The 27,766-nt window shown below is 39.1% G+C and overlaps 1 protein-coding gene across 1 annotated transcript; it reads left to right on the forward strand.

The window, feature by feature from the left end:
- Positions 1–634: 634 nt before the first annotated feature.
- LOC131054936 (spindle pole body component 110-like) lies at positions 635–27,386 on the forward strand. The gene is made up of 3 exons (XM_059211431.1): positions 635–754; positions 23,660–23,716; positions 23,811–27,386. The coding sequence occupies exons 1-3, from the start codon at positions 635–637 to the stop codon at positions 27,384–27,386; spliced, it is 3,753 nt and encodes a 1,250-aa protein (XP_059067414.1).
- Positions 27,387–27,766: the final 380 nt, after the last annotated feature.

The raw sequence follows: 27,766 nt of genomic DNA on the forward strand, positions 1-27,766 counted from the left end.
CCACAAGAAATTACACAAAATTCTGGACCATTTCAAAAAATATTGCACCAAAAAACCATTTGAAGTTGATCTGCATAATCAAAACGCTCAACAGAGGGGGCTTGCCAATTTTTCAAAAAAATGATAACGTCAACGATTCACAAGATTAAATTCTACAACCATTTGACCATCACGAAAACCTTACTTCTCTGCTGACTGGGCATCCGTACTGTACAGACTGCCAACGTGGTGCAATCAACAAATGAGACATGGTGTATGATAGATGACGTATCTATACAGTCATACTGAGGTGACATTGACGTGTGCTAGTCATTTGGCAGCCAAATGGGCTATTGATGTGGTAGGGTACCCATGTGGCATCTGATGTGGAAGCCTGTGTGGCATTGTTTGAGTTGTCAACATGGTTGCACGCATGGCGGTCTGGCTAGCGGAGGGGCCCACGTCGAAGGCTGATGTGGTGGATGATGTGGGGTTTGCCAGAGGGAAGCATTGTCGGTTGGTGGGGACAACTCCAACAGGGAGCAGGAAGGGCCAATATGGTAGAAGTGACCAGGTTAATGGTGGCGGTAGAGGTGGCAGCATTGTTGGAACAGTCTTTGGCAGCGTCGCCCAGAACGGTCGCCGGCAAGGATAGATGACGAGGGAGGGGCTGCGGGTCGGTCAGAAGGAAGGTCGATCAGACAGAATGTCGAGGTCGGAGCTTGGGTCACGGATGGAGAAGGAGATCATCGTTGGAGGAAAGGATTGTATAGTGGTGGGGGGTTGAAACCCTAAAACAATAAATTTGTAAGTGCCCAAATTGGGAAAAATTTTTCCTTCAACCCCAAAATTTGATTTTCACCAAAATAGGCCAAATTTATACTCAAAATTCATGGAATCGGCCACCCGGATGAAATAGCAAGGTCGGATCTGGTCTAGCACACCTCCAAAAGATGTTGCTCCTTAGATATGCCTCTTGATGTTGTAATAATGTCTCTCAAAGATGAATCAATGACACTCGAATGGCTCTAATACCATGTGAAATTTTGCCAAGATCAAGAGCTCGATGAAAAGTACAAAATAGAGAGACAAGATATGGGACAAGAATAAACTATTTTCTTATCAATAGAAAGATGATCAAAAGATCCATAATTGTTACATACAATGTAGATAGGCCTCCATATATAGGCAAGGCTATATGGATATGTGAGTACACAAATATGACATGTGGCTCAATAAGAAATAAGGGCAGATAGGAAATAGGTGTGGTAGGTGGAGAAACAATAAAATATTTCACGTGAGGTGGATCACACACTAAAGGTGGAATTATCACTCCTAAATAAGTGGATATGATAGATTAGTAACAAGGACAAACTATGACCCAGAGCGACCCAATATGGTGGCATTAGGGGTCATATGGTGTCCTAAGGGGTCATATGATATCTTAAAAGGAACATATGACACAATATGACCCATACCAACCAAATATGGTGTTTTAAGGGGTCATATGGTGTCCTAAGGGGTTTTAGGACACTATAGGACCCCTTATGATAGCATATGGTGTTGTTAGGGGTCATATGGTGTTCTAAGGGGTCGTAGGACATAATATGACCCTTTAGGATACCATAGGGCCCAAAACGACCCAATATGGTGTCCTAAGGGGTCATAAGAGTTAATGGGACACCATATGACCCCTAAGCACAATATAAAACCCCTTATGACACCATATAGTGTCGTTAGGTGTCATATGGTGTCCTAGGACACCACATGACCCCTTAAGACACCAAATTGTGTCAATATGGGTCATATGGTGTCCTAATAGGTCGTAGGACACAATATGACCCCTTAGGACACAATATGGCCCAAAGCAACCCAATATGGTCTCATTAGGGATCATATAGTCTCCTAAGGGGTCATAAGGGTTCATGGGACACCATATGACCCCTTAAGACACCAAATTGTGTCGTTCTGGGTCATATGGTGTCCTAAGGGGTCCTAGGACACAATATGACCCCTTAGGACATAATATGACCCAAAGCGACCTAATATGGTGTGATTATGGGTCCTATGGTGTCCTAAGGGGTCATATGATGTCTTAAAGGGGTTATATGACACAATATGACACATTAGGACATAAGATGACCCATAACGACCAAATATGGTGCCTTAAGGGGTCATATGGTGTCCCAAGGGGTCGTAGGACACCATAGGATGCATTATGACACCATATGGTGCCGTTAGGGGTCATATGGTGTCTTAAGAGTCATAGGATATAATATGACCCGTTAGGAAACAATAGGACCCAAAGCGGCCGAATATGGTGTCATAACGGGTAGTATGGTGTTTAAGGGGTCATAAGGGTTCATGGGACACCATATGACCCCTAAGGACAACATAAGACCCCTTATGACACCATATGGTGTCGTTAGGGGTCATATGGTGTCCATAGGAGTCATATGGTGTCCTGAGATACCATATCACCCCTTAAAACACCAAATTGTGTCGCCATGGGTCATATGGTGTGCTAAGGGGTCGTAGGACACAATATGACCCCTTATGATACAATATGGCCCAAAGAGAACCAATATGGTGTCATTAGGAGTCATATGGTGTCTTAAGGGGTCATATGATGTCTTAAAGGACCCATTAGGACACAATATGACCTATAACAACCAAATATAATGTGTTAAGGGGTCATATGGTGTCCTAAGGGGTCGTACGATACCATAGGACACCTTATGACACCATATGGTGTTGTTAGGGGTCACATGGTGTCCTAAGTCGTAGGACATAATTGGATCCCTTAAGACACCATAGGGCCCAAAGCGACTCAATATGGTGTCATAACGGGTCATATGGTATCCTAAGGGGTGATAAGGGTTCATGGGACACCATATGACCCCTAAGGATAACATAAGACCCCTTATGGTGTCGTTAGTGGTCATATGGTGTCCATAAGGGTTATATGGTGTCCTAGGACACCATATGACATCTTCAGACACCACATTGTGTCAGTATGGATCATATGGTGTCCTAATGGGTCATGGGACACAATCTGACCCCTTAGGACACAATATAACACAAAGCAACCCAATATGGTATCATTAGGGCTCATATGGTGTCTTAAGGGGTCATTAGGGTTCATGGGGCACCATATGAATCCTACGGACAACATACGACCCCTTATGACACCATATGGTGTCATTAGGGGGTTAGTGTAGGATCAAGGGGGGCCAAAAAGTGGCGATGTGAAAAAAATAGCCTTCCTCACTCGCCTAAAAATGCGAAAATCCATGTTGACTTTTTGCTTGGCCTAGGTGTCAGTACGCCTTGGCCTGGTAATTACCTATGCAAATCGGATATTGGATAAAATCGGATATCCGATTTTTATTTGTAATTTTAGTTTAAAAAATATATTATATGTTACGTATTATATAATACGTATTATATTATATAATATAATATTATATTATATTATATATTATATAATATTGTATTATATTATATATAATATTGTGTTATATTATATATTATATAATATAATAATATATTATATATAATGTAATATAGTATTATATTATATATAATATAATACAATATTATATAATATATAATATAATATAATATAATATAATATAATATTATATTATATTATATTATAATATATATAATATAATACAATACGTATTATATAATATAATAATATATTATATAATATATTATTATATTATATATGTTATTTAAAAATAATTTAAGTGTTGAAATCAGATATCTGATTTTCTGAGACTTTTATATTTAGACAGCGACAGTCCCATGAGTCATTTATAACTCACGGGTCACGCGAATTTGTCAAAATCCGATATCCGCTCCGTCCGATATCCGGTTTTTTGACAAAAAATTGCTAAAAAATAGATTTAGAGGTAAGAATTTTGTCGTTTTGAATCATTTTCATTCATTTTTTGTATTTTTTGTGAATGTTTATTTGATTTTTCATTGAAAAAATGGTTTCTTTCCATGAAAAATAGGTTTTTTTAAAATCAAATACCTAATTGTTTAAATTTGTTAACTAAATTTAATTGTTTACATTCAATTAGGTTAAAAATGGGAGATAACAATGAAAACACTAACCAACCACAACTGCAACAACCAAACCCTCATTTGCCAAACCGCCCCTCAATTCAAGATTTGATTGCACAAAATTTGAATGAATTGAGGGGGATTGCAGAAGTCTATCGTAGGATCCCTCATCTAAACCCATTGTTTGATCCTCTCACGTCGATCGTAAAAAGTATGGAAAACATGACTAAGGAGCACGATGCCGCCCTTTTGTGGCGAGATTCTATGAAGGAAAAATATGCAAATGGCTTGTCAAATAAGGATATCAAGGATCTTGAGATATCCAAAGCCGAAATCGCCTCATTGTTTATCAATCCCCGTACTGGTCAACCTGTAGATCCCAAAAAAACAAAACTTTCTATCAAATGGTGCACAAATGATGGGATTGTGAAAAACATTTGGGATCGTTGGTGGATGGTTTCTGACAAACCACCCAGCAACAATCTTGATATCCCCTTCTATTTCATAAAAAAATTGTATGCTGAGTTTGTTTTACAGAAACATGTGAACTACTTTGACATCCAACCTTTCCAGGGTGTAGGTTTAGGTATGCCCCAAAATAGACATGGGGCAGTTAGAGTAGTCCAGGGCCCATATGTCCCCCCTCCTCCTGTTGATCCCCCACCTGCAGTTCAGCATCCTGATATCATTTGTGAGGCGGCTTCAAGGACCATATCGGCTATTCACTCTTTGAGTAGCCTTTTGGTTTCTCAGGCTGCGTCAGTAGCTCAGCCTACTTTTGATGGTAGCGGTGCATTGGGTGGTGCTAACACATCATCCTCAGCTCCACACATATGTGTGCCCCATAGTTGTGTCATGTGTGGGCACGTATGCTTGGGTCTAGTTGGACAGCCTGTTGATCCTGCTATGGACAGTGCAGATTATGAGGTGCATGAGATGCATGATGCACCCAAGGTTATTACACAGACTAGAGGATACCCTGGGGAGTCCTCACATGCTAGAGGCGAGGAGGCATCGTCATCATACATTGATGATGTATTGGTAAGATTTGTGTTTTCAGAGTTCATGTTATATTTTAATTAAATATTTATAAATTAGATAATATTAAGTACTAATTTTTATTTACATGGTCTATTTAACAGTTGATGACCGAGGATGAGTTGAGATAGATTTAGGAGGGCACCTTTTCAGCCATTTCATTTGGCCTCGATAGCTTGACGGTACATATATTATTGCACCTAGTCGTTTGTATTTTATTGTACATACATGCTCATCATTTATATTTGTATTAATTAGATTATGTAGTAACTTGCATGTATATCTTATTTTACTCTTGTAGGGCACAAGCAGCACGAGTGCGATGCAGTGTGATCTAGGATCTGGTAGTGCAATTGGAGAGAAGGGAAAGGTAATTGAATGCAAATATGATTGAATGAATAATTTAAATAACTTATAGTGATTATACATGTCTAGACATAGATTGATAGTTTCATATACTTGTTGTGTATATATACATAGAATCCTTGGCTTCACATCCTTGATGACTACACCCAGTATACCTAAAGAAGAAGAAGAGATGCCTCAAGTAGATATGTGTTTATTTTATTTTTTGATTAGTAGATATAATTTGTTATTATCAGTGACAATTATATGCTAACTTGTATCAATGTCATGTTTCTAAACATATGTAGGTTGTTTATGAAAATATTCAAAACATACCTCCTCTACCGAAGACATACATCAAGAGTCCTGCAAAGCTAAAGAGAAAACATGGAGATGAGGTAAACATGAATAGTTCAATTAAATAGTTCATTTTTATGTTAACTTTTCGAATGTGAATTATATAATATAACTAATATTAATCGTGGTTTGTTTTTCTTGTGCAGGATCCTTCGGAGCTGAGCAGTGCGGCGAAGAGGATCGATTTTGATGATCCATCAGCAGCTTAGGATGTTATAGATAATTTTGGGATGCTTACATGTCTAGTTGGCATGTATATTTTGTATATGGACATACATTCACATATTTAGACATACATTTTGTTTCAATTGGTGTTTATGCCATATTTGTGTATGGACATACATTTGTAATCATTTGACATTTTTCTATATACAGAAGTTGATATTCGATCATATAAATTGTTGCTCATCTGTGTGTGGTGTTATCATGGAAATCTTTAATCTTCATTCCAATAATTAACAATGGTTAATAATGGCTATTTAATGAACAATACAGTTCATTTCATTTCATCGTAAGTGTTGTTTTTATAATGAACAATATAATTCATTTAATGAACAATACAATACAATTTATTTAATGAATAATACAATTAATTTAATCAACAATACAATAAAATTCATTCAATGAACAATAAAATTCATAAACAATACAATTCATTTAATGAACAATACCCTACGCATGCTCCTCTTTTGGCCCCCCACTCGATCGAACGCTCGGGTCATACCCTACCGGCGTCGTCCCTTGAGTGCCCGTGCTCAAAATTATCAAACTTTGACGGGCCCTAACTCAGAATCTATGGCACCTGTGAATGATCTATTTGAACCTACGGGGCCACAAGAGGGGTCCCTACAAAATCTTATCTCGGTATTTCAAGTTGCCCTAAGGTTTTATTAGGGCAGCAATTTTTCGGTTGGCAAAAAAATCGTCAGTCTCACTCAATGGAATGTTGTACCCTAGTCGATTTCTCGTTTAGCTCATCACGATGACGAACCGTCAGCTCTGACATGTCCATTTAGGCATAATTACCCTACACATGCTCCTCCTTTTCCCCCCCACTCGATTGAACGCTCAGGGTCATACCCTACTGGTGTCGTCCCTTGAACGCCCTAAGTGCTCAAAATTGTCAAACTTTGATGGGCCCTATCTCAGAAGATGTGGCACCTACGAATGATCCATTTGAACCTACGGGGCCATGAGAGGGGTCCCTACAAAATCCTATCTTGGTATTTCAAGTTGCCCTACGGTTTTATTAGGGCAGCAATTTTTCGGTTGGCAAAAAAATCATCAGTCTCACTCAATGGAATGTTGTCGCCTGGTCTATTTCTCGTTCATCTTGTCGCGATGACAAACCATCAACTCTGACATGTCCAATTAGACATAATTACCCTATGCATGCTCCTATTTTGCCCCCCCACTCGATTGAACGCTCGGGGTCATACCCTACCGGTGTCATCCCTTGAGCGCCCTAAGTGCTCAAAATTGTCAAACTTTGACGAGCCCTAACTTGGAATTTGTGGCACCTACGAATGATCCATTTGAACCTACGGGGCCATGAGAGGGGTCCCTAAAAAATCCTATCTCGGTATTTCAAGTTGCCCTATGGTTTTATTAGGGCAGCAATTTTTTGGTTGGTGAAAAAATCATCAGTCTCACTCAATGGAATGTTGTCGCCTGGTCGATTTCTCGTTCAACTCATCACGATGATGAACCGTCAGCTCCGACATGTCCATTTAGGCATAATTACCCTACGCATGCTCCTCTTTTGCCCCCCCACTTGATTGAACGCTCGGGGTCATACCCTACTGGTGTCATCCCTTGAGCGCCCTAAGTGCTCAAAATTGTCAAACTTTGACGGGCCCTAACTCGGAATCTGTGGCACCTGCGAATGATCCATTTGAACCTACGGGGCCACAAGAGGGGTCCCTAAAAAATCCTATCTCGGTATTTCATGTTGCCCTACGGTTTTATTTGGGCAGTAGTTTTTTGGTTGGCGAAAAAATCGTCAGTCTCACTCAATGGAATGTTGTCGCTTGGTTGATTTCTCGTTCAGCTTATCGCGATGACAAATCGTCAGCTCCGACATGTCCAGTTAGGCATAATTACTCTACGCATGCTCCTATTTTGCCCCCCCACTTGATCGAATGCTCGGGGTCATACCCTACCGACGTCGTCCCTTGAGCACCCTAAGCGCTCAAAATTGTCAAACTTTGATAGGCCCTAACTTGGAATTTGTGGCACCTATGAATGATCCATTTGAACCTACGGTGCCACGAGAGGGGTCCCTACAAAATCCTATCTCGGTATTTCAATTTTCCCTACAGTTTTGTTAGGGCAGCAATTTTTCAGTTGGCGAAAAAATTGTCAGTCTCACTCAATGGAATGTTGTCGCCTGGTTGATTTCTCGTTTAGCTCATCGTGATGACAAAACATTGGCTCCAACATGTCCATTTAGGCATAATTACCCTATGCATGCTCCTCTTTTGCCCCCCCACTTGATCGAACACTCAGGGTCATACCCTACCGGCATCGTCCCTTGAGTGCCCTAAGTGCTCAAAATTGTCAAACTTTGATGGGCCCTAACTTAGAATCTGTGGCACCTGCAAATGATCCATTTGAACCTACGGGGCCATGAGAGGGGTCCCTACAAAAGCCTATCTCGGTATTTCAAGTTGCCCTACGCTTTTATTAGGGCAGCAATTTTTCGGTTGGCAAACAAATCGTCAGTCTCACTCAATGGAATGTTGTCGCTTGGTTGATTTCTCGTTCAGCTCATCACGATGACAAATCATCAGCTCTGACATGTCCATTTAGGCATAATTACCCTACGCATGCTCCTCTTTTTCCCCCCCACTCGATCGAACGCTCGGGGTCATACCCTATCGGTGTCGTCCCTTGAGCGCCCTAAGTGCTCAAAATTGTCAAACTTTGACGGGCCCTAACTTAGAATCTATGGCACCTATGAATGATCTGTTTGAACCTATGGGGCCACGAGAGGGGTCCCTACAAAAGCCTATCTAGGTATTTCAAGTTGCCCTATGGTTTTATTAGGGCAGCAATTTTTTGGTTGGCAAAAAAATCATCAGTCTCACTCAATGGAATGTTGTCGCTTGGTCGATTTCTCATTCAGCTCATTGCGATGATGAACCGTCAGCTCCGACATGTCCAGTTAGGCATTATTACCCTATGTATGCTCCTGCTTTGCCCCCCCCCCACTCAATCCGACGCTCAGGGTCATACCCTACGCATGTGACATCCATGAAGGGATATGAAGGGATATTTTGTAAACAATCAGAAACCTTTAATGATAATCAAGTTGAAGCCTTGAGATTTATGCAATATGGTTCAAGTCCAAAACTGTACCCTGAGAGCATTTTGATTTTACTTATGTCTTGTGTATTATAATAAAGACCAATTTGCCAACGTGACATCTTCATATGAGAGAAAAGCTTCATTTTATCTCAATATAGTTGTACCTGTTTCATTATTAGAAAAAATAAATATACAAAGATCTGTTATTAGTATCCTCTAGATTATGGATTTGAATTGATGTTCTCAATTAGTTATTATCTGTTCAACTTTTCTTCATAAGGCACAACCATCTAGTGGTTATCATATGAGGACAACCATCCATGACTTTCAAAGTAATTGATATTTATTCCTACACCTCACACTGACAAGATTAATAATAAAATGACATTTATGATTCATCAAATGCTGACAAAGTCTAATCAAAGTTCAACTTCAAGATGTATACAACATATCATATTCAACTTCAAGATGCATACAACTTACCATATTCAATCTCATGCCAACCACCACTTGGATATTGTTATATGTCGATTAAAGTACAATATATGTAATAAAACCATATAGTCTTACAAAAAAGCCATCATAGACCATCTATGTCGATTAAAGTACAATTCATTTGTAACAGGGGCACACTCACAATCTGAAGTTGCAAAGCCCTATGGGAAGCATCAAATTAGAAATTTATTAATCTGACTCATACTACTGTCAAAAGCATCAAAGATGCTACTACTAGAGAACACCATGCTCCATTGTAGAGAGAATATTATGTGCATTTGATGTCAGCATCTAAAAATGAAACAATGTTATTCAATTGCCAAAATCTAACTGACTTTATTTTATAAACCATTAATGAATAAAAATAGACAAGGTTACCTGAGTGAAAGTTCGATGACCACTTTGACTAGTAGGTGTTGATGTTGAAGGCCCAACATTAACCTATTTACCTGACTATCAATGTCAAATGTTTGATTCAATAGATCATCTGTCATGATAATTTGATCCACTACAGATGTGTCCTGGCCACATGCATTTGAATCATCTTCATGATAATAAATACAACAAGACCCACAATTTAATCTAATTAATGCACAAAGGAATATGTACCATCACCAAGAGAGGGCCTCGTCAACGACGAATGATCTAGCATGAACCTGTATTTTTAAGAATTGTTAGTCTACACATAAAATGCTTGGATGAACATAACGGATTTATGATAATCACTTCAACTAAAATGCATGATAATAAATGAAAAGGTGGGATCATATACCATAAAAATACGTCCCTTCGAATTATATCAACAGAACCCACTATGTTGACGCAAAAATCGTAATGTGATACTGTTTTATATCATTAAAAAATACCTTCATGAACAAAAAGGTTATGCGATAATTATATCATAAAAAATTATCAAATAGTGTAACAAAAATTGTAAAGCCCGTCAAATGCATGATAATAAGTCATGTTGCAAAAATACGTCCCTTCCAATTATATCGAGTGTACTTGCTATGTGCATGCAAAAACCGTGTTGCCAAAAAAAAAACGTTCATCAATAGACCTGCATTTTGAACACATCCTTAATATACACGTAACAAACTTGAACATTAAGGTTTAATGATCATTGTTTGAAATGAAATGCATGATAAAAAAATAAGGCACCATTAAAGACCTAGTACTCAAGTGTGCCTGAAGGGTCATCTCTTTCTTTAAGAGTATCTAGTATTGCTTCATGATCAGTAGTAGTCACTGTCCATAGCTCTATGGACTTCGATTTTGCTTGATGCTTCAACAACTTGACATTTGTAGCTATAATAAGGTGTGAATACATTATAATGGTTTTGTGTCTCTCATAGTCTTCAAATGCAGGTATGCCATTCTTTCTAATCATGTATGTTCGCAACCAAGTTCCCACAACAACAACTGAACCTGTAGGATATGTGAACCCATCATCATCTATCACTGGTTGTGTTATCTTTTGTTTTCCTTGTACACATCGTGCCAACCAATATTCTGATCTCTCTTCATTCCCTTGCAGTGCAACAACTGCAAAAACATGTCCTGGTTGTAAAAGATCTGATAGATGATCATCCTCAAGTGAACTTTCCATGTCATCATTTGACAAGGATATTGTTTGAGATAAAGGAGTTAGATAGTGGGGAACCCACGTATCAACCCACTCACTTGACTCGCACTGATCCCAATCACACCGAAGACAACTCTGACAAAAACAAGCCAACGCTCGTGTCCAAATGGTCCATGTACTTGCATCTGAGCTGAGAAATGAATGCATCTTTGAAGAATCTTTAATTGTTTGACAATCCAATCTATCTCCCACTGTTCCCTCCTCAACCAACCAAAAGAATCTGCTCACTGCTGAATCAAGAGTACCTCCATGTGACAATGCTGAACTACACCAATCAACAATAGAATGTGCATCAGAGAAATTTGCACATGAAATCCTCAATTGCTCCTTAACTAGAGCTCTCTTCAAACATGCACCTGCTCCATCATGCTCTCCCTTCCCATGCCCCGCCTCAAAAAAACACCAAATATGAGGTATACACCTCTCCACATGCTTTCTACTCAACCAATAAAACATACGCGCATTCTTGAATTGACCCATACAATTATCTGACCATATTATATGTCGGTCAATTGCAATATCTTTCTCATGCAAGAACTCAAAAAAATTCTTGAAAGAATGTTGCACATACTCGGAGGAGTGTGATCTATCATCGCTCATATAAAAATGATACACCTTGATTATCTTCCTGTCCTCTTCTGTACTATCAGGAGCATGTCTATATGTAATGTGAACAAAAATAGCAATCTGGACTGAATTGTAGTACTGAGACTGTACCTCGTTTTGTGGTTGCAATGTATAGTTCTCTGCAAAATCAACCACCGATACAATAGTGCCAATCGGGAAAGAGTTCTTACACATCCTGAATAGTTGATCCAACCACTGAGACCTATGGGTGTGCCTTGCATACTTGTAGAGAATATTTTCCTTAAAATCCAAAATAAAATCAGCAATACTCACTTCTCTTGAGACTAATTCGCATCTAGAACCTTCACCTCCACTGTTCAAATTATATTTCACTGTCTCATATCTTTTTTACTCAACATAATTATTTCCAAACTCGTGTTCACTGCCGTCATGAAAACATGACACAAACTTTGACAACCCACCGCATTCTGAGCACTTCTCATTCAAACAATCATTTCTATAGAAATAGCAGCCGTCATCTCTAGGGCATAAAAATAGATCTTGCAAGTCTCTTGATGATCTCGGAAATAGCATTGAACCACACTCCTGCAACATCTCATTAGTATGCATCGTAGAACGAATATGACATAAAAGTTCATGGTACATTGAAAACTCCACATGGTACTTGCAACAACAGGTATTGCGAATCTTAAGAGGAACACAATAAAATGGTTTCAAAAATTCAAAGGCCCTTTGTGATATTTGCAAAGTTGGATGTAATTCACAAAATTTTTTGTACAACATTGTTTGGCTTGATTCCAAGAAATGTTTGGGATGAGGTGTGTGGTCTCGGTTGCCGATTCTTAATTTCAAAATGTCCTTTACATTGGGTGACACTCTAGAATTAGAGTGCCAAAATTGTTGAATCTCTTCCTTCACATTTTCAGTCAACTTTCTATCAACACATGGAAGCCTCCCACCAAATGCCCATGTATCTTGTTGAAGTGGATCATCAAGTCTTTGTCTTCGTGCAAGTGCTCTATCCAAAGTTTTACGGTTTATGTTAAAATCAACACAAGCTTGTCTCATTTGATGAGCCTTCCTCAATTGAAGGCTTACTAAGGAGGTTGTAATCACTCTTCGAGTGGCTCTCTTATCTCTTTCTTTGGTATTCTTTCCAATAGAATTGAGAGCATCAAATAGATTTTTCGCAATAATAGAATTTATCTCCGTTTTCTTGTTCATACCAATCTTGAATTTGTTTAGCAATGGTCTCATCTTTATCATCTTTAGCAATTGAACAAAGAGTTGGCATTGCTTGGTCAATGTCTTATTGCTAAAATTTTGGTTGAAAATTTTTGTAGCCCACAACCGAACGGTTCTTGTTGACCTCTTGCCTTCAAGATTTGCAATAATGTTCTCATCGATTTCAAATAACCATTTTGGGGTTCTTGAAGGTCTTGGATTTGGAATTTGTCTTTCATCCATGAGAGGGTCTTCATTTCTAAAGAAATTAGGTGTTACATATGGTTCACTTGGTGAGGCAATTCCACCTTCAATGTTAAAGTTTTCCACATTTTGACCTCCTATGTAAAAATTTTCCAGATGTTGAGCATTTTCATTATCACTTTCAACATTTTCAAAATTTTCAATATTTTCACTTTCAAAATCTACATTTTCATTTTCAATAACTTGTGGCACATTTTCAATTTCAATTTCCTCTTCAGTTGAAGTAACATTAGCAATATTTAACATACCTTGTCTTCTCCTCCTATGACATTCTCTATCTCTTTCTCTATACACTTCAACTTGGTCATTTGAAAGTTTTCTTTTGCATTTAGACTTCCGACGACTACTACTCCCCATTTCCCTCCTCACATATGCTCCTTCGTGATTGACAATGTAAGTTTTCACTTTAAGAATCTCCCAAAAGCACTAATTTGTCTCTAGCTGTCTGCAACCCCGTGATCATTGATAGAAAACATAGGACCCGGACTGTCGACCCTTGGAATCAATAGAATGGCCCACAAACCCTTTTTTTTTTGGTTTTTAGTACCAAAATCGGATATCCGATAAAATCCGATATCCGATTTTATCGGATATCCGAATTTAGTACAAAAATATGTGGTCCCCCAAAAAAATTCCCATTGCCGCCATTTATGAACTAAACTGCCACATGGCAGAAATCCGATATCTGATTAAATCGGGTATCGGATTTTATTGGTCATATTTTAGAGAGAGAGAGAGAGGAGGAAAGGGAGAGAGAGAGAGAGAGAGAGAGAGAGAGAGAGAGAGAGAGAGGAGGAGAGGGAGAGAGGGAGAGAGAGAGAGAGAGAGAGAGAGAGGAGGAGAGGGCGAGAGGGAGAGAGAGAGAGATAGAGATAGATAGAGAGAGAGAGAGAGGAGGAGAGGGATAGAGGAAGAGGGAGAGAGAGAGAGAGAGAGAGAGAGAGAGAGAGAGAGAGGAGAGAGAGAGAGAGAGAGAGAGAGAGAGGGAGAGAGAGAGACAGGGACAAAGAGAGGAGGAGAGGGAGAGAGGGAGAGAGAGAGAGAGAGAGAGAGAGAGAGAGAGAGAGAGAGAGGGAGGAGAGGGAGAGAGGGAGAGAGAGAGAGAGGAGGAGGAGGAGGAGGAGAGGGAGAGAGAGAGAGAGAGAGAGAGAGAGAGAGAGAAGAGAGAGGGAGAGGGAGAGAGGGAGAGAGAGAGACCCTTTAAGACACCAAATCACGTTGTTAGGGGTCATATTGTGTCCTAAGAGGTCATAAGGGTTCATGGGACACCATATGACCCCTATGGACACCAATATGGTGTCATTAGGGGTCATATGGTGTCCATAGGGCTCATATGGTGTCTTGGGACACCATAGGACCCCTTAAGACACAATATGACCCCTAACGACACAATATGACCCAATGCGACCCAATATGGTGTCATTAGGGGTCATATGGTGTCTTAAGGGGTCCTATGGTGTCCCAAGACACCATATGACCCCTATGGACACCATATGACCCCTAACGACACCATAGGACCCCTTAAGACACCAAATCATGTCGTTAGGGATCATATTGTGTCATACAGGGTTGTAGGACACAATATGACCCCTAATGACATGATTTGGTGTCTTAAGGGGTCCTATGGTGTCGTTAGGGGTCATATGGTGTCCATAGGGGTCATATGGTGTCTTGGGACACCATAGGACCCCTTAAGACACCATATGACCCCTAATGGCACCATATTGGGTCACTTTGGGTCATATTGTGTCGTTAGGGGTCATATTGTGTCTTAAGGGGTCCTATGGTGTCGTTAGGGGTCATATGGTGTCCATAGGGGTCATATGGTGTCTTGGGACACCATAGGACCCCTTAAGACACAATATGACCCCTAACGACATAATATGACCCAAAGCGACCCCAATATGGTGTCATTAGGGGTCATATGGTGTCCATAGGGGTCCTATGGTGTCCCAAGACACTATATGACCCCTATGGACATCATATGACCCCTAACGACACCATAGTACCCCTTAAGACACCAAATCATGTCCTTAGGGGTCATATTGTGTCCTATGACCCTGTACGACACAATATGAGCCCTAATGTTATGATTTGGTGTCTTAAGGGGTCCTATGGTGTCGTTAGGGATCATATGGTGTCTTGTGACACCATAAGACACCTTAAGACACCAAATTGTGTCGTTAGGGGTCATATTGTTTCCTATGACCCTATAAGACACAATATGACCCCTAACGACATGATTTGGTGTCTTAAGGGGTCCTATGGTGTCATTAGGGGTCCTATGGTGTCCATAGGGGTCATATGGTGTCTTGGGACACCATAGGACCCCTTAGGACACAATATGACCCCTAATGACATGATTTGGTGTCTTAAGGGGTCCGATGGTGTCGTTAGGGGTCATATTGTGTCCATAGGGGTCATATGGTGTCCCATGAACCCTTATGACCTCTTAGGACACCATATGACCCCTAATGACACCATATTGGGTTGCTTTGGGTCATATTGTGTCCTAAGGGGTCATATGGTGTCCAAGACACCGTATGACCCCTACAGACACCATATGACCCCTAACAACACCATAGGACCCCTTAAGACACCAAATCACATCGTTAGGGGTCATATGGTGTCCTAAGGGGTCATGGACCACAAAATGACCCCTTAGGACATAATATGACCCAGAGCGACCCAATATGGTGTCATTAGGGGGTCATATGGTGTCCTGAGAGGTCATAAGGGTTCATGGGATATCATATCACATAACTATCATTAGGGGTCATAGTTATGGGTCGTAAGACACAATATGACCCCTAACAACATGATTTGGTGCCTTAAGGGGTCCTATGGTGTCCCAAGACACCATATGACCCTTGACAACACCATAGGTCCCCTTAAGACACCAAATTGTGTCGTTAGGGGTCATATGCTCTCTCTGTCTCTGTCTCCTTCCTTCTCTCTCTCTCTCTCTCTCTCTCTCTCCTTCTCTCTCTCTCTCTCCCACTCTCCTTCCTTCTCTCTCTCCTTCCTTCTCTCTCTCTCTCTCTCTCTCTCCCTCTCTCTCTCTCCCTCTCCTCCTCTCTCTCTCTCTCTCCCTCTCTCCCTCTCCTCCCTCTACCTCTCTCCCTCCCTCTCTCTCTCCTCCTCTCTCTCTCTCCCTCTCCCTCTCTTTGCCCTCTCTCTCTCTCTCTCCCTCTCTCCTTCTCCTTCTCCTTCTCTCTCTCTCTCTCACCATCCCTCTCCTCCTCTCTCTCTCTCTCTCTCCCTCTCCTTATCTCCCTCTTTAAAATATGACTAATAAAATCCGATATCCGATTTAATCGAATATCGGATTTCTGCCATGTGGCAGTTTACTTCACAAATGGCGGCAAAGGGAAATTCATCAGGGATCACAAATTTTTCTACAAAAATTGGATATCAGATAAAATCCGATGTCCGATTTTATCCGATATCCGATTTTTGTACTCAAATTTTCAAATTTCAAATTTCGGCTCGGGAATGCTTTGGTATTAGGCTTGGAAGTTACAAGCCTGTAAAGTCAACTGAAAAAACGTGTTTTTCAGTATTCCCTAGTTTTCTAAACTTTACACTGGTGGCTAACGACTTTTTTTGTAGCCAAAATTGATAAAACGAAAAGGGTTTTTTAAGGACATTCCCAGCTTTCCAACAATATAAGGCTTGTCTTATTTCGACTTTAGTAAATAATTATTATTTATTTTCTAAATGAAATATGACAATAGTCCTGATTGATATACTGATTGAAAAACACTCATAACTTTAAAATGGTATAACATTTTTTGAAACCGAAACATGCGTCACATCCTATGCTTCGTCTACTATAGGGAAAAATTAAAAAAAATTAAATTTCATAAGGTTTTGACCAGGTTAAGGTGGTCAGACGTAGGAGTTTCTGAATTTCTGAAAAGCTGTAGTAAAAAAATCATAAATAATTATTTAATTCATAAAAAATTAAAAAAAAATATGTGTCACATCCGGACATGAGTCTAATACTTTATTATAAATATTATAAAATAAATTTAAGATTTGATTGTGATTAGGGTGGTCAGACATACGTCTACTTCTTATTTTTTTCCTGAAATTTTAGTACCACTACATTGAAATTTGAAATTTTCATCAAATAGGATTTTTTTTTTCCAAAAAAAAACTAGTAGCTTAGAAACTACATTCAATTTTATATATATTCTCTTCTTACATATTTTAAAAATAATGTTCACAACTTATTCTAATTTTCATGTCAAGTTGCATAACTCTGATTTTTCTGAAATTTCATTGCCACTTAAGGGCCTGTTTTGGCACACCATGGTTCTGCACATACCTTAGGGGTTATATGGTGTTCATAGGGGTCATATGGTGTCCTAGGACAACATAGGAACCTTGAAGACACCAAATTGCGTCGTTGTGGGTCATATGGTGTCCTAAGGTGTCGTAGGACACAATATGACCCCTTAGGACACAATATGACCCAAAGCAACCCAATATGGTGTCATAAGGGGTCATATAGTGTCCTAAGGGGTCATATGATATCTTAAAGGGGTCATATGACACAATATGACCCATTAGGACATAATATGACCCATAATGACCAAATATGGTGTCTTAAGGGGTCATATGGTGTCCTAAGGGGTTGTAGGACACCATATGGTGTCATTAGGGGTCATATGGTGTCCTAAGGGGTTGTACGACATAATATGACCCCTTAGCACACAATAGGGCCCAAAGTGACCCAATATGGTGTCATAAAGGGTAGTATGGTGTCCTAAGGGGTCATAAGGGTTCATGGGACACCATATGACCCCTAAGGACAACATAAGACCCTTTATGACACCATATGGTGTTGTTAGGGGTCATATAGTGTCCATAGGGGTCATATGGTGTCCTGGGACACCATATCACCCCTTAAGACACCAAATTGTGTCGCTATGGGTCATATGGTGTCCTAAGGGGTCATCGGACACAATATGACCCAAAGAGATCCAATATGGTGTCATTAGGGGTCATATGGTGTCCTAAGGGGTCATATGATGTCTTAAAGGGGTCATATGACACAATATGACCCATAACAACCAAATATGGTGTGTTAAGGGGTCATATGGTGTCCTAAGGGGTCGTAGGACACCATAGGACCCCTTATGACACCATATGGTGTTGTTAGGGGTCATATGGTGTCCTAATGGGTAGTAGGACATAATATGATCCCTTAAGACACCATATGGCCTAAAGCAACTCAATATGGTGTCATAACAGGTTGTATGGTGTCCTAAGGGGTGATAAGGGTTCATGGGACACCATATGACCCCTAAGGACAATATAAGACCCCTTATGACACCATATCTTGTCGTTAGTTGTCATATGGTGTCCATAAGGGTGATATGGTGTCCTAGGACAACATATGACCTCTTAAGACACCAAATTGTGTTGGTATGAGTCATATGGTGTCCTAACGGGTCATAGGACATAATATGACACCCATAGGACACAATATGACCCAAAGCGACCCAATATGGTGCAATTAGGGGTCATATGGTGTCCTAAGGGGTCATTAGGGTTCATGGGACACCCTATGACTCTTAAGGACAACATACAACCCCTTATGACACCATATGGTGTCGTTAGGGGTCATATGGTGTCTATAGGGGTCATATGGTGTCCTAGGACACCATATGACCCTTTAAGACACCAAATTGTGTTGTTATGGGTTATATGGTGTCCTAGGACACCATATGAGCCCTTAAGACACCAAATTATGTTGTTACGGGTCATATGGTGTCCTAAGGGGCCGTAGGACACAATATGACCCCTTACGAAACAATCTGACCCCTTAGGACACAATATGACCCAAAGCGACCCAATATGGTGTCATAAGGGGTCATATGGTGTCCTAAGGTTTCATATGATGTCTTAAAGGGGTCATATGACACAATATGACCCATTAGGACATAATATGACCCATAATGACCAAATATGGTGTCTTAAGGGGTGATATGGTGTCCTAAGGGGTCATAGGACACGATAGGACCCCTTATGACACCATATAGTGTCATTAGGGGTCATATGGTGTCCTAAGGGGTCGTAGGACATAATATGACCCCTTAGCACATACTAGGGCCCAAAGCGACCCAATATGGTGTCATAATGGGTCGTATGGTGTCCTAAGGAGTGATAAGGGTTCATGGGACACCATTTGACCCCTAAGGACAACATAAGACCCGTTATGACACCATATGGTGTCGTTAGGGGTCATTTGATGTCCATAGGGGTTATATGGTGTCCTAGGACACCATATGACCCCTTAAGACACCAAATTGTTTCATTATGGGTTATATGGTGTTCTAATAGGTCGTAAGACATAATATGACCCCTTAAGATACAATATGACCCAAAGCGACCCAATATGATGTCATTAGGGGTCACATGGTATCTTAAGGGGTGATAAGGGTTCATGGGACACCATATGACCCCTAAGGACAACATATGACCCCTTATGACACCATATGGTGTTGTTAGGGGTCATATGGTGTCCTAGGACACCATATGACCCCTTCAAACACCAAACTTTGTCGTTATGCATCATATGGTGTCCTAAGGGGTCGTAGGACACAATATGATCCCTTAGGACACCATATGACCTAAAGGAAGCCAATATGGTGTCATTAGGGGTCATATGGTGTCTTAAGTGGTCATATGATGTCTTAAAGGGTTCATATGACACAATATGACCCACTAGGACACAATATGATCCATAACAACCAAATATGGTGTCTTAAGGGGTCATATGGGTTAATGGGACACCATATGACCCCTAAGGACAATGTACGACCCCTTATGACACCATATGGTGTTGTTAGGGGTCATATGGTGTCCATAGGTGTCATATGGGACACCATATGACCCCTTAAGACACCAAATTGTGTCGTTATGGGTCATATGGTGTCCTAAGGAGTCATAGAACACAATATAACCCAAATCTCTCTCTCCCTCTCCTCCTCCTCTCTGTCTCTGTCTCTCTGTCTCTATCTCTGTGTGTCTCTCTCTCTCTCTTTCTTGCCTAATCTCTCTTTCTCTCTCTCTCCTCCTCTCTCTCTCTCTCCCCTAATATCTCTCTCTCCTCTCTCTCTCTCCCTCTCCTCCTCTCTCTTTCTCTCTCTCTCTCATTCTCTCTCTCTATCTCTCTCTATAAAATATGACTAATAAAATCTGATATTGGATTTAATCAGATATCTGATTTCTGCCATTGCCATTAATGTGGTAGTTAAGTAAAAAAAGGGCAGCAATGGGAAAATTTTTGTGGATCACAACTTTATACATTAAAATCAGATATCCGATTTTTGTACATAAAAAAGAGCCTTGTGGGCCATTTTGTGGATTCCAACGGCCCACAGTCTGCATATTCAATTTTCTGTTGATGATCACGGGTGTTCAGACAGGTTGAGACAAATTTGTGCTTTTGGGAGATTCTTAAAGTCAAATCTTACATTGTCAATCATGTAGGAGCATCTATGTGGAGGGAAATGGGGAGTAGTCATCGGAAGTCAAAACGCAAAATAAAAATTTTAAATGACCAAATTGAAGTGTATAGAGAAAGAGATAGAGAATTTCATAGGAGGAGAAGACAAGGTATGTTATCAACGTGGCTTCACGCGTGGCAGTTTGGCTGGCAAAGGGGCTCGGGTTGATGACTCATGTGGCAGATGATGTGGGGTCCGCCAGAGGGAAGCGTTGTCGGTTGGTGGGGACAACTCTGGTAGGGATCACGATGGGTTGATGTGGTAGAAGTGACCGGGTTAACGGTGGCGGTAGAGGTGGTAGCATTGCCAGAACAGTCTTCGATAGCATCGCCCAGAACGGTTGCTGGTAGGGACGAACGACGATGGAGGGGATGTGGGCTGGTATGTAGGAAGGTAGAGCAAACAAAATGCAGGGGCTGGAGCTTAGGTCGTGGATGGAGAAGGAGATCGTCATTGGAGGCAAGGAACACGACACATGACACACGACGCGACACAAAGGAGATCGTTGGTGGAGGCCTGGGGATGGGGCCGACCAGAGTGTACAAGGCCTGCAACCTACAAAATCTATATGATTGTACGGTGGTGGGGGGTTGAAACACCAAAACAATAAATTTGTAAGTGCCCAAATTGGAAAAAAAATTTCCTTCAACCCTGAAATTTGATTTTCACCAAAATAGGCCGAATTTATACTCAAAATTCATGGAATCGGCCACCCGGACGTAATGGCAAGGTTGGATCTGGTCCAGGACACCTCCAAAAGATGCTACTCCTCAAATATGCCTCTTGACGTTGAAATAATGTCTCTCAAACATGAATCAATGACACTCTAATGGCTCTAATACCATGTGAGAAATTACCAAGATCAAGAGCTCGATGAAAAGTACAAAATAGAGAGACAAGATATGGGACAAGAATAAACTATTTTCTTACCAATAGAAAGATGATCAAAAGATCCATAGTTGTTACATAAAATGTAGATAGGCCTCCATATATAGGCAAGGCTATATGGATATGTGAGTACACAAATATGACATGTGGCTCAATAAGAAACAAGGGCAGATAGGAAATAGGTGTGGTAGGTGGAGAAACAATAAAATATTTCACGTGAGGTGGATCACCCACTAAAGGTGGAATTATCACTCCTAAAGAAGTGGATATGATAGATTAGTAACAAGATCAAAACCATAAAAGGTGAAAATTCTCCTACACTCACTATCCCAATTTGGTACAAACATCCAAGTGTCTCATACCCAAACTACTATGAAATGCATTTCTTAAGTAAACTTAAGTAAAGTGTAATAATATCCAAGATGAATAATTAATTATACCAACACTTATAACTGCTTATACCTCCCTTACAAATGCCTATATCAATATTTTGTGTAAACCAATATGATATATACCTTTAAATGTTTTGAGGATTCTATGTTTAAACTAAAATGGAGCGACTTCTCTTATTTTCCAATAAATATACTTGAAATCTCATGACACTCGTACAAATTTGGTAAATGACTCAAGGCTTCATAATAATACTGACAACAATTAGAAATCACCTTGTATTAGGGCCCTCCATTACACAATATAAAATGCATCCCATTTATTATTTATAAAAATGAATATAGAATATGATCTTATAACTTTGAGATATTAAAATAATCAAAATTTTGAAAAATATTGTGAATTAAATTTCATTTTCAAAAGACTTGAAATTTAATATGTTGGGGATGGAGTTTCTCATCTGCCCTAAAATTCACGCCTCTTCTCATACCTTGTCAGGTGTTTTCATCACTCAACACAATAATCACCCACTCTCTTCTGCATTATATTATGGCATTCAACTATTTTAAACAACGTTGCAACACATCTCCATGCCATCTATAAAATCTAATTTTTCAAACTGGCTTCTTGATGTTGTTACGTTAACTTTATCCTACTGCACGTATTCATCATACAATTGTGCAATTTTTAATAAAAACTATAATTTTTTAAATGTTGATAAATTTAAACCCACGCAAAAATTTATATATTTTTATAAATTGTGCCAGTTTGTATAAACCAACAATAATTGTATTTTCTTTCTCTCTAATATATTTCTCAAAACATATCTTCCTATCTACATTACTATTACAACTTATTTGATACAAATGCTTTTAAAGATTTTTCCATGACCATCTTCCCTCCCTAACTACCCCTAATTCTACCTAATTCATACCGCAAGCTAATAAAAGATGCCATAACATTATAGCCTCTTTCCTCTTGCCATTTCAAGATATGTTTCTTTCTATTATTGAGAAGCAGTTTTCTAATGTGCTATTCACAATTACAAACAAAAAATTAATTGCTTGTCTTATAATTTAAAATTGCTTTATAGAATTTTAAGTTTTATAATAGCTTGCGTGAACGAATCAGTTTTCAATCGAAGCGATGCAACCCTTCTCTAACGAGACCTGCAATTTCTCACTATATATCATCCTCAATTTCTTTGTTGAAAATCATCCATCGATCTAACTTTTTGGTGAAGCGATTATAATTTGCATACTTCCATTCTTTGCAGAACTCTTTTTGTCAAAGAAAGTTGGTGCACAGTATCACATTTAGGTATGTGTTTTAAAATTCCATCAATTGCGGCTTCATATATACAGTCAAAATTATAAAATTATATAGAGAACATTTTACTACATGTTAAATGTAACATATAAACAATTCCTTGACAACTGTTTAAAGTTTGCGCAATATCTAAAATTGATTGTCTACAAAGTTTATTAATTGATATCTTTTGTCTTGAAAATTACAAGTGCTCTGATTGGGTTTGTAGGAGTCGAGAAATATGACAAGAGGAAAGGGAATGAAGTCAAAGGGCAGTAACAAGCAGGTAAAATGAAAATCTCAACCTTTGAACAAATCAAGGAAGTTCAAATAGTAGTAACATGGTAACTAATCAAGGTGACTGTACAAAAAAATTGCAGGGCCTTAGTCAACAAACATCAATAAAAGCAAATGCAAAAGATGACAGGAAAGAGAGCAAAAGTGATGAGGTGACAAATTTGAAAAGCCTGAATGATAGAAAAGAAATAGATGGGTTGAAAGATAAATTGAGAATGTGTGATGATGCCAATAACAAATTGCAAGAAAGCAGTGATGTAATGAAGGAATTACAAGGGCTTAAAAGTGAGCTTGATCAAACAAAACAATTGAGTGAGAATCTTGGAAAATTGTGTGATCAATTAGGGAAGGAAAAAAATGAGCTGGAAAATAATTTGAAAAAATCAAATGATGTGATTAAGGGATTACAAGATAAAATGACTGAAGATAGAAGCTTGTGGGATGCTTCCAAGACAAAACTGGAAGCAACAATTGTGGAGGTACAAACTAAGCTTGACACTGTAGAGAAGGAAAGAAATGTATTGAGCCAGAAACATGAGGACTTGTACACTAGCTACAGAAATGACAAAAATGAGTGGAAAAAATGCAATGATGGTGCTATGAAATTAAAAACAAAGATGGCTGCAGATCAGGGATTGTGGGATTCATGTAGGGTGAATTTAGAAGGAAAAGTTGCAGAGCTGCAGATTGCAATTCTTGAAGAAAGAAAATATAGCCAGAAACAACAAGAATTGTCGACTAAATTGAGGCAAGAAAAAATTCAGATGGAAAATAAACTCAAAAAAATCAATGATACTAGTAAGAAATTGAATACAAAGATGAGTGAGGATAAGCGGTCATGGGATTCCTGTAAGGAGAAGTTGGAAAACCAGGTTTCAGAGCTACAAAATGAGCTTAATGAAGCGAAAGTATTCAGCCAAGGACATGAACAACTGTGCAGTAAGCTGAGACAAGAAAAAACTGATTTGCAAGAAAGAGTTTTACAGCTGGATGGTGATCTTAATGAAGCAAGAATTTTGATTAACAAACATGAAGAATTGCGCTCTGAATTACTGAAAGAAAATAATCAATTGGAAAGTAAGGTAAGAAAATACAGTGATGAGACTGAAGAATTGAAAGCAAAATTGTCTGAAGCTGGGTGCTTGTGGGAATCTTCTAAGACACAGTTGGAAGCCACTGTTACAGGGCTGCAAAATGAGCTCAATGAAACAAAAGTGTTGAGCCTGAAGGATGAAGAAGCATGCATTCAATTAAGGCATGAAAAAATAAAATTGGAAGAGGAGTTGAGAGAGTTGAATAATAGGAATGAGGAATTACATGAAAAAATGACTGAAAAAGGTTACCTTTGGGATACTTGTAAGGTGAATTTAGAAGGTACGATTGTAAAGCTGCAGAAAAAGCTTAATGAAACAAAGATTCTGGCCCACCATAATCAAGTCTTATGCAATGAAATAAGTAGAGAAAAAGCTGAGTTAGAAAATAATTTTAATCAATCCATTAATGAAACTCAACAATTAAAGGAAAAATTGGCTGAAGATAGGCACATGTGGGACGCTTCCAGGGGAGAATTTGAAGTTAGAATTGCAAAACTGCAAAATGATCTCAATGAAGCGAGAATGCTAAGTCAAATGTATGAAGATTTGCTCTCTCAATCAGGACAAGAAAAAAATGAGTTGGAAAAGACTCTTAGACGACTACAAAATGAAGTCGATGAAACAAAGATTTTGAGAGTAAAAGACCAAGAGCAGTGTAATGTGCTAAGGGAAGAAAACAATCGGTTAGGACATAAGTTGAAACAGTGCAATGAAAGGATTGCAAAATTAAATACAAAAATTAAAGAAGAGGAGCTATTGTGGGTTTGTAATAAGGAGGGTTTGGAAAGCAGACTCGCAGATGCGCAGTATGAGAAAGAGACATTGATCCAGGATTATAGAGCTCTGTGGGCCCATTTAAGAGATGAAAAATATGAGCTGGAAGACAAACTGAGAGAATGCAACGATAGGAATAAGGAATTGCATGCACAGATGAGAGAATATTGCCGCTTGTGGGAGGCTCGCAAGGCGAAATTTGAAGACTCTATTGCAGGGCTGCAAAATAATTTTAATCAATCCATTAATCAAACTAAACAATTAAAGGAAAAATTGGCTACTTGTAAGGGGGAATTTCAAGTTACAATCGTAAAACTGCAAAATGAGCTTAATGAAGTGACAATGTTAAGCCATAAACATGAGGATTGGTGCTCTCAATCAGAACATAAAAAATATGAGCTGGAAAAGGCTTTTATACGGCTACAAAATAAGCTTGATGAAACAAATATTTTGAGAGAAAAAGACCAAGAAGTATGTAATGTGCTAAGAGAAGAGAATAATCAGTTAGAAAATAAGTTGAAAGAATGCAATGATAGGATTGGGGATTTAAATAGAAAAATTGAAGAAAACGAGTGGTTATGGGTTAGTAGTAAGGCTGATTTGGAAAACAAAGTTGCAGATCTGCAGTCTGAGAAATGGATATTGAGCAAGGAATATAAACTTCTGTGGGCCCATTTAACAGATGAAAAGGATGAGTTGGAAAACAAATTGAGAGAATGCAACGATAGGAATAAGGAATTGCATGCGCAGATGAGAGAAGATACCCGCTTGTGGGAAACTTGTAAGGCAAATTTTGAAGGCTCTGTTGCAGGGCTGCAAAATAACCTTGATTTGATGACTAATGAAGGGAGAATTTTGAGCCAGGAATATGTAGAATTGTGCATTGAATGTGAGTTTTTGAAGGCACAGCTGGGAGATTATAATGATATACTAAGCTCTATGGAAGATGAAACATGTAGCCTAATGTCTCTCTCAGAGAGCAATGCAAAGACAGTGGAGGCCTTGCAAACTCAAGTGCAATTGATCACCCATGAACAAAAAAAATTGAGCAAGACAAATGAAGAACTGACTACAGAAAATGAATCTCTGAAATTGAAATTGGAAGAACTGACTACTGAAAATGAGAGGAACTCACTTAGATCTACGCCAGCAAGCAGGGAGGTGCCATTGATTCAAGAAAATGGTTTATTGAAACAAGTTCATGAGCTTCAAAACAGGTTTCCACTGATGAAAGATTATAGACGGGTTTCCACTGATGATAAGCTCGATTCGGCATCATGGGAGAGGCAATTACTCACATCTCTATCAGAAAACAGTGATAAAATTAAGGAAGATCTAGTTATCGAGAATAGAACAGTGAAACAGGAAGCCCTTCAACTTGATCGAGAAAACCAACTCTTACAAAAGGACATATCGATAAAACAGTCATTACTTCACACAAAAGATGGCAAAATTACAGAATTGAATGCAAAAATGAGTGATCTTAAGAATGCGATCCAAGTGTTGGAAGAGATTGGAAGAAAAAATACTGAAGTACTGGAAGAATATGGAGGTGTAAGGGAAGAGCAAGAGAAGGAAAAGGAAAGTGAGGAGAAAAGGGAGGAGTCTATGGGGAGGGTTTCACATCGGAACCAAACAGCCTTTATTGGTAATTTGATGTCTTGCATTCTTCTAGACATTGAGAAGTCTAATGTAGGGAGACGCTCTTCTACTGCCACAAAAAGTATCAGTCTTCCTTCTCATACACTACTTTGTGGATGTCCTTATGGTTGGTTCGGTGGGATAGTATAAGTAACGACCCATTTCCCCAGTTCTGTAAGAAATGTAATACTGTGGACGGGCAATGACTCCAATTATTCAATTCATCCATACGTTTTATCAATTCTTATTGAAGTATACTCGAACAATTCCTTCAATGCGATAAATTGTACTACTCTAAAATTCATTTTATAAATCATTTTTGAGATATCGTATTTATAATTGAGAATTCTGATTGATGTATGCTCCAACAGATGTTCTTATAGTGTGCAAGAAACATGAAACCACTTTCAGGCAACTTAAAGTTCTTGATCTAGTATAGAATTTAACATATGTTCATTTTACTTAGTCAACTCTATTTGATCTTACAATTTGTTAGAGCTCAAATTCTGTCTAACCTAATCTAGTTACAA

This window comes from Cryptomeria japonica, chromosome 9, assembly GCF_030272615.1.
Source record: "Cryptomeria japonica chromosome 9, Sugi_1.0, whole genome shotgun sequence".
Classification (NCBI taxonomy): Eukaryota; Viridiplantae; Streptophyta; class Pinopsida; order Cupressales; family Cupressaceae; genus Cryptomeria; species Cryptomeria japonica.